We start from the raw sequence: 12,500 nt of genomic DNA, 5'->3' as shown, positions 1-12,500 counted from the left end.
ATCAAATGCATGGAAACTTGAAATTTTTACAATATGCTGGCCACAGAGTACCTATGCTCCTGCTATCGTACTATTACACTCTCTCAGGTACATAAGTTTGCCCGGTCTCAGTTAAAAGATTATCACAGGACTCAGACAATGTCTCCAATCATATGGGTGCAAAAATACTTGCAGTCTCAATACAACATCGCATTCATCAGCTGAGGCTTGCCATAATGTTCTTCGCACCTTTTTTTTATGCCTCACAGAAGGACACATAGTCGCCTTCTACTTACAACCTATGGTTATTGGTTATCACAATATATATACAGTCATTTTAGTTAAAGGTACAGATATCATGGAATACTAGGTCACAATTTGCACTATGAGGAAGAAAGTAATGAATGTAGAGTATTTTAATACCTTTTTTCATAAAATCAAATGTGAACTAACAGAGCACCACCCAGGAAGGAGAATCCCAAAATGACATGAAAATTTTACAACTGACATCTGAATATTAAACAGAGAAGTTAAGAATGATGCCTAAATACTTATTTAAATATGTAAAACAAATATTACTTCATATTCTTAACTGCAAGACATCATATAAAATAAAGAGGAAGATTTTCATGCATCATGGCATCTTCTCTTCCAGACATTCAACACATTACCACCCCAGCAATCACTCATCTTGTTTACCAGAAACTTCACTAAAAAATTTTCATTCTAATAATACCTACAATGATTGCAATACCTTATGCCCCCCTTTACTTCTGATAGCCAAGCACACTAATTACATGTAAATCACACCTGGATTCATTCTGGGGAGGGGGAGCATGGTCAAATTATTTTAAGATGAAAAAGAAATATTTTGGGATGACGTATAAATGAAAAAAGATGCCACTTGAACGGAATAGTGCAGTTTGTCAAATCAACTATGACAGTTTGCCATTGGTAAGAACAAGTCTGTTGAGGGTATGCTGCTGATGGGGAGATGAGATCGTTGGTGTGTACACATAATTGGCACGCACAGTAGCAGACCTGAGTGGAGTTACACCTGGTAGCTTGCGGACAACCAGACCACGTGTAGAGGGACTTGCATGAATTGATGACTCGCCCTCTATCTTGATTTCATTTCCTAGATCATCAACCAGAGCACCATTGGACTGAAACAGAATAAATTACATATTTATTTTAACATTTTATAGAAATTAAACAGCATCTAATATATTAGTTTCATTAATAACTATCAAAAGTTAAAAATAATTCCGCACAATTTATATTCACAATATATAAAAAATTCTAGTTAGGTCAAATATTTCAGAGCTAAAGATATGTAAAATACATAACCTGTAAACTGAAAGAATTCCTAACATAAGGACACTGAGAATAAAGAGTACAGTAACTGATAACTTTATAGACATATGGCCGAGAGTGTCTAGTTGCCTCATTGAGGGAGGAATCAGGCTACAAATGCAATTTGTTTCAGATATTGCAACTGTTATAAACAGTGAAGCACAGCTGTTTGACAAAATTTTCGATATAAGATTCACACACAGAATTTCTCATTTAATAACCTTTTCTAGAACAAAAAGTTGTGCTCTACTGTTCTTGTAGACTGTGTTCCAGAACAAATTAGTAATGCCTAACTTGTACACATGATAGCAACGCTTGATATGCTTAGTTCACCTTTTTACACGTTTCAGCAGAGATATATATATACCGTATATACTTCAGCGTATAGTTCGAGTTTTTAAGACCAAGTTTTTAGGCAAAAAATTGGGGGTCGTCCTATACATGCGTAATAGTTTTGTTAGGTTGAACCCGTGCATGATGGGAAGGGCGAGGAGCAACTTTTAGCTTCAGACATGAAAAATAATTACCATTTACTGCCAGTAAACAATGGAAACGTAAAATATGTACCAATTAGTAATGAAAAGTTGTGCTGTTCCTTCAGCAAATGAAGCTCACCAACTTACAATAGGCTAAATTACTTACAACATGCTTTCAGCAGCCTATGTTGAAGTTCTTAGCACAGGCTAACTTATCATATCATATACGGTATCACAGTTCTCTTTCATCTACAAAAAATACCGGTAATAAAAACCTTTTCGATATTTCACACTTAATATAATACCCGGTAATCTACTTCAACCTCCTATTGTTTACAACGACGCATCACGCACCACCAGCTGTATCAGCTAGACGGTACACGTGTTTTTCGAATCGTTTTCAGTTAAAAAACTGTTACATCACATGTATATTTTACCTTAACTGTGCCTGAATGAATATATTCTCGGAAATAAATAGTAGTTTTGCTGAAACGTGATATATTTTTATGTAAAATAGGATAAAATACATGACGAAAACAAAAGATTTTACCTAACCTTCCGATGTTCAAGAGAAGTTACTCGTTTTTTTAATAGTTTTTGGTTAAAATATTGTTATATTACAATGGTATTCTATTCATACTGTGCTTGATATAATGCATTCACGGATATGTAATATTTTTGCTGAAATGACGTACGTATTACAGTGGAAAGTGGGATAAAATCGTGACGAAAACAATGACTTTCACTTTCTTTCGTTCAAAAGATGTTACCGTAATCGCTTTTCGAATGGTTTTCAGATAAAAAAACTGTTGTATTACGATAATATTCTATCCTAATTGACTTGAATAAATACTACGATACCATATTTCTGAATATTTTCATTAAAATCCATCAAAATCATTTTCCTTGTCATCGTCTGCAGCACCAAACAGCTTCTTCCACTCCTCTCCTTGAACAGGGCTAGAGGGTATGTGTTTTTCGAATCGTTTTCAGTTAAAAAACTATTACATCACACGTATATTTTATCTAAACTGCGCCTGAATGAATATATTCTCGGAAATAAATAGTAGTTTTGCTGAAACGTGATGTATTTCAATGTAAAATAGGATAAAATACATGACGAAAACAAAAGACTTTACCTAAGCTTCTGTTCTTGAGATGTTACTCGTTTTTTTAGTTTTCGGTTAAAATTCTGTTATATTACAATGATATTCTATTCATACTGTGCTTGATATAATACATTCACGGAAATGTAATATTTTTGCTGAAATTACGTACGTATTACAGTGGAAAGTGGGATAAAATCGTGACGAAAACAATGACTTTCGCTTTCTTTCGTTCAAAAGATGTTACCGTAATTGCTTTTTGAATGGTTTAGTTAAAAAACTGTTGTATTACAATAATATTCCCTCCTAATTGACTTGAATAAATACTTGAATGGAAATATACAATATTTTTGTTGAAACCACCCGCGTTTCAGTGTAATGTATCATAATAATAAATGGTAAACAATTTGCCTTCGGCACTTGTGTTTCATGCACGGCGAGCCTCAGTTTATTGAACGTAGAGCGTTTTTAGTGAAGGTTTTGTTGTTCCATTACCCTCAAAAACGTGGGTCGAACTATAAACGAGGAATATCGTAAATTAACGATTTCTTGGTCAAAAAAATCAGGGTCGACCTATAAACGAGGGGGGGTTATAGACGAGTATATACGGAATATTTTTTTTAATAAATAATAGCCAATACTATACTGTACAGTACAGTACAGTAGACCCTTGCCATTCATGGGTTTGCAATTCGTGATTTCGATGATTCGCAGTAAGCAGATGGTAGCTATGGTGGCTAGATTACAAGTCTTTTCCCGCAGCAGCTTGTGTTGTACCCTCAAAAATTTAGTGTTTCTGTGTGAAAATGACCCCCAAAAGACTGCCTAGTGTCAGTGCTAGTGATGCTAATGGGAGTGAAATGTAAAAGGCAAAAGTCAGTGTTATCGCCGCTGGCTTCAACTACAGTGCTGGTGTTGCCTTACCCGAACATACATTAAATCCCTCAGCCTGCGACCTCGTACGCCCCCCCCCCCCACCTGTGACCTCGCCAAATGTGACGGCTTGGGGGGGGGGGGTTGTTTACAGACAAGAGGCCCTGATTCTGCTGAGTGTGTGTGTTATCGCCGCTGGCTTCAGCTACAATGCTGGCATGTGATGCCATTAAATCTTTCAACCTGTGACCTCGCCAGATGTAGAAGTGTTTACAGACAAGTCTCGGTTCTGCTGAGTGGACTGTCTTCGACTGGTGGCAGTGCTGCCCGCCCCGCCATGAGTCAGATCGCCCTCTCTAGCGATGCTGTGAAGACCAGCCTTCTCCTGTCAGAGAATTTGTGCTGGGACAATTTACACAGTACTGTTGTCTCTTGGAACACCATACTGATCTGCATTGACCCACACTTGTAAGTACAGCCTAAGTGATGACATACCCCTCGGTACTGAAATATTGTCGACTAATTACGCCTACTCGTTTCTGCCTTATCTGGAGTAATAAGACAATGCAGAATGAGACGAAGCTAAGATTAATAGAGTTATGAACTTTGTGCTATGTCACTATGTTAAATAAATTGTAATTAAGATAAAACTGTGTGAAACTAACTAATTATGTATCAGATGAATCCCCATGTAATATTATGAACATTTCCTCTGCAGGTTTTGACCACATCAATAAATATTAAATGCGTCAAAAGGCGGGTTTCAATCATTCCCTTCGACTTGCCCGTCACCTGAACGTCCTTAACCAAAGCGTTTACAGTCAGCGATGACCTTGACAAAGAAAGTTGAATTATTAGATAAGTTAAAAGGGGGAACAAGTGCTGCCGCAGCTGGTCGATTGTTTGGTACAGTATAGATATACAGTAGTGCACTAAGGTAGTATAAGTTGCTATCCACAGTTTAGCCTATTCACACCATTCCTTGGAACCTAACCCCTGCAAATAACAAGGGTCTGCTGTACATGGGTTTTACAAGGCAATACCACTACACATCTGTGCACCAAACTGAGAAGCATTATAACTCAAGAATGTCCATCTTAGAAAAGTTCATGTTGCAAAGAGTGAGGGGAAATACAATCTCATTCAGAAAACAAGAAATTCACAAATCCAACACTCTTTTGGTCTCATTGTTTTCATATTTTTAAAGCCATACATCATGCAATAAACTCTACCTGTAGACTAATTTCTGTCATCGTTGAATCAGGAAGGATGTATTCAGGCTCCTCAGAAGTGACTGAGTTGCGCTTGAGTGACTGTGTGGTAAATGTTGTCCGAGCATTTGTATGAGTGGAGGCTGATTGAGCAACACTTGAAGAGAGAGAAGTACGGCCATTTTGCACCGACTGCCGGATGTGCTGCTGTTGATTGCTGACAACTGCTTGAGGTCCTCTCTGGTTGGAGGTTACAATGGTTGGTGATGTAAGGGGATTCAGTATCTGAAGAATATTTAACACTCGTAATGAGATATTCTCTATAAATTTTTAGGAATTCTTTAAGAAAAATTTTCATTGTTTTATCAAGATGGAAACAGACTACCACCTACCAAAAGAATTTGACAGGATAGATTCTGATATGGAGACAACCAGCACACTCAAATTATTTATATAAGTAGTTTGCATGTTATTTTAATGACAGAAATGTACAGTATTTGTTAAATAAAACTTTATACAATTAATAGAGCATCTTACTAGATAACCTGCAGCCTCCAGTACAATGAGTCATGAATGATAGACACAACAGAGATAGATATCTGGCTAGTATGACGTTCACTCAACTTAAAAATTGGACCTTTGGATGAAAAATTTTGGGGGAAAAGTTCGAGAAAAACTTATAAAAATTAATCAAATTTCAAGGACTACATCTTTTTTAAGTAATATGCATAATCCACATACTGTACTGTAATCAATTATAAAATGTACTGTACTATAATCACTTATACAATGTACTGTACTGGTATGCAACAGTACAGACTGATTATTTATACTGTGGTATATATATAAAAAAAAGCTACCTATCCTTAGCTTCTCACTGTAGCTAAAGGCCCCATGCCCACAACTGTGGGACAATGGGTTAAGGCAGCCCATTTTGGTCTAGTGGAATGCTGCCTGACTGCCAACCTTGGTGGTCCAGGTTTGAATCCTGGCATTCACAGGTGAATTTTTTTTACACAAATCAGAATGTTTAAACAGCATGTTAAAAAGCAATTACTGCACACCTTGATAGTTTCTATTATACAGTACTGTACTGTACTAAGCTTACCTTTACTGTTCCAACTGTTGGAGTGGTGGGGGTGTCAACAGCCAAAGGATCAACTTCCTCATCTTCATCTTCGTCTTCACTGCATGATGATACCCCTCCATTTGATTCAAACTTCATTTCTCCTCGCTCCAATGCCTCTAACACTTCTATGATACCAATCAAAAATAAGTACATGTAAAAATCAAAGAACATAATGTGATACAAGCACAAAATAGTTTCTCTTTAAATTAGGAAGTCATGCAATATATCAAAGGTAAAAGGTATATTGCATATCCAGTTATTAGAGTATTGAGATATTGTAAACTGTTTCAATGCTGTTCTTTTTAGTCAGAGGCAAAACATATCAATCAGAAAGGGCAACACAGTCAAAACAACATAAAAATACTTTCAGAATAAGCAAGATAGACTAGCTAGTAATTTTGAGGAACAGACATGCAAGAGTTTATTATAAGATTATCCTCAACCTTTATTTTGTAAAATATATTGGCACCCTGTCACTTCCTATGTTTCTACTAACAACAGTAATGACAATATTATGGTCATGTCAGATAAATAAAATTTTAGATATTAAGAAGATGAAAAATCTAAGACCTGAATATTAACCCTGTATTTTCTGTTATAATTGTATCTATATTTCACTGGATTCAATTGGTAAATTCTGCCAAATGAATAATTTCTGAGTGCTGCTAGGAACCAGATCTGAAGAGGTTTGAATGTTTATAACATCTTGTGCCTACTTTCCAACAAATGATGCTCATACTTAAACAGGTTAATAATTTAGATACCTGACCATCTATGCAAGGAAATTACTTTTGTATATTTACATTCATAATATTAATATCCTCCCAACACTGCAGTTGTTAGTCAAAAGGATTAACATGATGGGTTCAATACAGTACTGTACATGGAAAACAAATATGAGAAAAGCATGTCTTACCAGGATAAGCCATGGCATCTTTAATTCCTTGCAGATCTTTCTTACTCCACTTTTGTACTTCTTCATCCATTTTATGGGCCTTAGCAGGATTCAATGCCCATAAGCAACCTTTACGCTGATTACTACCAGCAACTGTACACAAATTAAGAATTATTATTACATAATTACTAAATACTATTTTATTTTTTTTACCTGTACTAAGATACAAGTAAACCTTGTTGAACATAGCTTTACCATAATAAGTTTACCCCTATATGTAATAAGGCATAATAAAAGTGGTGATGGAGCAGCAAAGATTGGGAGAGACAAAAAATTTTGTTGTTTCCGAATTAATGTGTTACAATCATGCCTAATGCCCATGATAGTTCCTCATATGTGAGTTTACAGACCAAGTTCAATTAGCATTGAAATAATGTAATTAAAATCTACCAAGTGTCAGAATGACCTGTAATTGAATCATGGACCATAGATTCGGAATCAGCGTGATCAGGAATACCTATACCTGTATTGAGATTTTCAACAAAATCTAATTTTTGACCGAAACTGCCAAAGTATTATAGCCTCAGTAATTTTTCAACAGAAATATACTTTTCTCTAGGAATTAGATAGTAAAAGATTGAAAAAAAAAATAAAAAAATAATAAAAAACACCCAAATCGCACCTCGGAAAGCCATAGTTGGCGAGTAATTAGCACAGAAATACACTACAGTGAACCCTCAAAGATCCGGACTAAAAGGGGGGATCACCTGTCTGGAAAAGCCAAATGTCTGAATTTTCAGGCAAATAATAAATGATATAAGAAACAACAAAAATACAACGGAAAAAAGTGGCGCCGCCAGCGTCAGCGTAAACGGCCGAGAAATTTGATGCCGTCAGCTTTGACGTAAACGATTTCATAAATTGACGCCGTTAGCGTAAGCGAGTTTTCAGTGATGTACAAATGCAGCCCCGAAACGCGTATTCTCCTGTGTGTGGGAATAACATATGCAAAATAAAAAATATTCATTCATTTTTAATCATTTATTATTATTTATATTGTATCATTTTAATTATTCATTTGTTTCCCCACAAGAATACTAGCATCTCAAAATGCTTGTCACTCATTCTGCTGCGCTTGGGCCTCAAGACGTCCTTTCACATGGGGAACATACACTCCACGGCAGCACTAGAAGGGATGGGGTGCTGTATTTGATGAATAACTCCCTCATGGCCTTGTTGGGGAAGGTGCCCTTGTCGAAAGTTTTTTTTCCAAGGGTTTCTCCCCCAGGAAACGATTGAAAAGGTTGCTGTTTTTTTTTCATTCCTGCGGGGGGGTCTTGTACAGGGCCTGGAACAAATTGTCCTCCACGTCATGGTCTTTGTCGTCTCCCTCACCGCTGCTGCTGCTGCTCTCAGCCTCGTGCACGGACTTCTCCACCAACCTGGACAGCTGGTTGGTGGCCTTTTTCCTGACTTGAAAATTCAAATCTGTAGAAAGCTGCGCAGGTGCTCGGGCGGGGTAAAATTCTTCCCAAACAAATTGACGCTCAACTTTCTGCTCGGGTGAAAAGTTGATTGCGTCACCTGCCCAAAGAATTGACGGCGTCAGCATAAAAAAAAATTGCTGCCGTCAATGTGATGACGTCAGCATAAAAAAAAAATTGCTGCCATCCATTGACGGCGTTAAATTAACGGCTTCTTAGGGAAACTTCTAGGAAGCTTCCTAGCCCACAACCCCCAAATTTTATGTCTGGATCTTCCCTATCCAGATCTTCAAGACCGACAATGTTTATTTACGCAGTATTTTCCATCATTTACGCGGGAATATAATTTACATTGCTGGAATTCTTATAAGACAGTGATTAATTTGAATATGAACAAGCTAAAATTTGCATTAGACATACAAATTTTACATCTAATTTAAGAATTTTATTAGAGACAGCAAAAATTTTATCTTTTGTGCAAATTATATGATTTTTATATTCAAATTATTCGCTGTCTTGCAAGGATTCCAGCAATGTAAATTATATTCTCCTAACTTTAGCCTGAAGTATTATTTATTATTAAACCTGTAAGCCTAGTCCTTTTCCCCAAACATTTCTCGGGAAGGTAGGAGGGAGCCATCCAGGGTAGAGGGTGCAGGAGTTGAGTCCACACGATTTGAAGGGATAATTAAAGCGACCAGCTTTATAGGTGTTAGTTTAAATTAAGATGCATTAACGTGTTATTGTAACGGAGGGTAGTCTGAGATGTCGCCCAGTCTCTATTTCATTAATCCCATATACGTGTATATATATATATATATATACAGTGAACCCTCACTTTACGCGTCAATTGAACCCACGCGTCCGAAAAGTGAGAAACGCCAGAAAAGAACAACATAAATATATTAATGAAATGAGACCGCCACCCCAAACTCCACTTCGAGACACAATACCCATAAAAATAATTAATTTATGATGGTATACACATAATAAGAGAATAATAATAGGTTTTAACACATTAGTAAAAAAGATGGCTGGGCACACGGGGATGGGGAGTTGGTTCCGAGGCAGAGGGCAGATTATTGGCCCTCACCTGTATCACTTGTATCACTATCCACCACAGAGGCTTGCAGGGCCTCTTTGTCAAACCCCTCTAAGTCCATATCCTCACTATCATTATCATTATCACTGACTCAGGCCGGCTGTGGTGGGTGGCGGGTGAAGAACTCGGTAATGTTTTGATGACTGGGCGACTTTGTGCGCACACTGCTCGCACCGCTCTCCGCGTAAAAGGGTACACACACCGCGGAAAGTGAGCATTTCGTGTTCGGCAGGGTACCGCGAAAACGTGGAAACGCATTAAGTGGGACCGCGTAAAGCGAGGGTTGACTGTATACGATATTGAATGTAGTTTGCCGAATGAATAATGATGCGATTCATGAAGTTAAGGGACTATTATTGAATTTGAAATTATTATAGATCGTTTATCAGTCTGAATAATGTTACGGGTGTCCCAAGAAAGTTATTAGTAGGCGAAAAATGTCACGTGGGCCTAGGCTACCACCTTGGGTAGACACGAGGCTGGGTGGCTCTCAGTCAGACGACAGCGGTGGAACAGAGAAGGGCAGACTGTGCGTCAGAGAGGACAAAACGGTCACGTGGTCTAGTCACCTGTGTTGCGCTATTGCAGTATAACAAGTAAGTCTCATTCGATCTCAGACAGGGGTTAGATAGGGCAGTGATAAAATTAACAAGAGCTAACAGTGAGTCCATTTCAAGGTTTCCGTCAGAATCCACTTGACTGCTAGAGATTGACTGCGAGAGACTGGCTGCCGTTTGAGACTGCCGTTGATGATTGGCGATTGTCGCCGTTGGAACGATCAGTGCAGGCTTGTCACTGGTCAGCGGGGATATCAAGGGATCTCTTGAGTGAACAAGTGCTCCCGACACCTAAAACGACACGGTACCAGTATCAGCATTGGGTGATCAGTTCTTCCCACGTGGGTGCACAGCACCACGTGTTTTCGGTCAGCTAGAAGTATTACCTACTGGCTAGGGGTCACCTGCTGGCGTTCTCTCTTCCCGCCCATGGACGCAGAGGCTATCTGAGTAAATTAATGGTCACACTGAGACCAGGAGTCTCGGAGGATACCTAGAGAAACATTTTATCTCCCTTATTACAGGTGTATGTTGAGTTGGGTGAAGCATGGTTCACAGGTATTGGTGGACCCAGTAACATCTCAATAATAGTGATAATATTTTTGTGTGTAGTTAATACCATTTTTTGAGTTACTGATATTATCTTGACGTGTGTAGTTTAATATTTCTTAAATAATTTTGATAGTATTGTTTTTTAATGTTTGCGTCACTAATTGAAACCAGTGATAGTGTGATTTAGTTCCTTTAATGCATTTAATTTTTCTTTATAATTCCGATCTCAGGTATAAGCTTTGTTCCCCAGAGTAGTGTTTAAGTTAGGTTAGGAAGTGTGCACCAGTTGGGGTAATATAATTTTGTTGAGTGCCCTGAGGGCCTATTCAGGGTGGAGTTAATAAGTTCTTATTTTGTTATACCATTTTCTCAGTGCTGGATATAATTTTGTTGAGTGCCCTTAAGGCCTATTCATTGTAGAGTTATTAATTTCTTATTTTTTAATACCATTTTCTCAGTGGTTGATATCATTTTGTTGAAAGCCCTTAAGGCCTGTTTCATGTGTGCAAGCAACATTTCTTACTACTTTAAATTTATTGTTGCCTAATGAGGCATTGTCTGGGTTTCTAATAATTTCAGTATCATGTATAACTTATATTCCCCAGAGTAGTGTTTTAAGTTCAGGTTAAGAGGTGCGCATATTGGTGTACCATTATTGATTGTCAGTAGTGTTGGAGGGAATAGAAGTGTCTAAATTTTACAGTGTGTCTCATTCATCCCAGTCACAGACGCTATCCTTCCACGGGTCACGGACAATTCATTTTGTTTAGTAAATTTAAATGTTCTTGTGCTGGTTCGGGATTTCTCTCAAAAGGGCGCTTCCACTGCAATTGTCATCTAATAATAATTAATAAACCCCAAGTCAAGTGAGAAATTAAAGTTCATGTAGATCCACAATGAAAACGTGGATAAGATAAATCTTGATAAAATCACACAGGAAAAGGGAAACAACGGAGCACCAGTTGCCTCTGAAGATGTCTTGAATAAAGACGAAAGCTAAGGTGCTCCGTTGTTTCCCTTTTCCCCGAGTGAAAACACACACACACACAGGTCATTATATTTCTTCTTTTGTCGTAAATTAAGTGATTTTAGATGTATATAAGGACTTAGAGTATGATAAAGTGGGATTTTAAACATTGAAGTGCAAGTACGGTATATGTAAGTATGTATGTATGTGTGTGTTTGTGTGTCCCACTTTATCATACCCTAAGTCCTTATACAGCTAGACCCAGACTTACGACTGCTTCGACTTACGACCATCGGGACTTACGACCGCCGCAGTTTTGACCATTTTTTTTTCAAATGACACGCATTTTCTATACCGAAACGTTTCCAGTTAATGTAGTCTCAATGTATAATTAGAAAATTATGGGGGCCCCATGTGCATTCAGCTGACTACATTAAAGGTAAGTGCTCAGTCACACTGTAACCATTCCTCATTATTTATTACTTTCACTGTACTGTATTTCATTGTAGATTTTTTATTTAAAAAAAATTTCTTTTTTTGTCTATGTCGGACTTACGACCTGGATTTGGGTCCCTAACCCCGTCGTAAGTCGGGGTCTAGTTGTATACATCTAAAATCACTTAATTTACGACAAAAGAAGAAATATAATGACCCCTATATTGGGTAGTAATCTAGCCTCAAAAAACTCCATATAAATCTAATATGCTATAGGACTAGACGTGTGTCTGTCTGTTCTGGACAGCCAAAATGGCACAATCGTTTTTCATCAAACTTGGTGGAAAAATCATGGCAGCAAAAAAAAAACGTAGAGTG

The 12,500-nt window shown here is 37.6% G+C and overlaps 1 protein-coding gene across 2 annotated transcripts in view; it reads right to left on the bottom strand.

Annotated features, from left to right (window-relative positions):
* Window positions 1-12,500, bottom strand: part of LOC121856693 (forkhead box protein N4-like) — a 25,048-nt gene that overhangs the window by 1,888 nt on the left and 10,660 nt on the right. Inside the window, exons 5-8 of one of the 2 annotated variants that reach the window (XM_042352387.1) lie at window positions 7,047-7,178; window positions 6,110-6,255; window positions 5,023-5,286; window positions 1-1,145 (exon numbers count right to left, since the gene is read on the bottom strand). The exon at window positions 1-1,145 is cut by the window's left edge and continues 1,888 nt beyond it. In XM_042352387.1, the coding sequence (XP_042208321.1) occupies window positions 915-1,145; window positions 5,023-5,286; window positions 6,110-6,255; window positions 7,047-7,178 (773 nt within the window). In that variant the 3' untranslated portion in view covers window positions 1-914. The remainder of the gene's footprint in view (window positions 1,146-5,022; window positions 5,287-6,109; window positions 6,256-7,046; window positions 7,179-12,500) is intronic. The other variant, XM_042352396.1, reaches the window with a different exon arrangement.

The sequence above is a fragment of the Homarus americanus genome, unplaced genomic scaffold, assembly GCF_018991925.1.
Source record: "Homarus americanus isolate GMGI-L3 unplaced genomic scaffold, GMGI_Hamer_2.0 scaffold1024, whole genome shotgun sequence".
Classification (NCBI taxonomy): domain Eukaryota; kingdom Metazoa; phylum Arthropoda; class Malacostraca; order Decapoda; family Nephropidae; genus Homarus; species Homarus americanus.
This window is presented reverse-complemented; position numbering and strand designations above follow the sequence as displayed.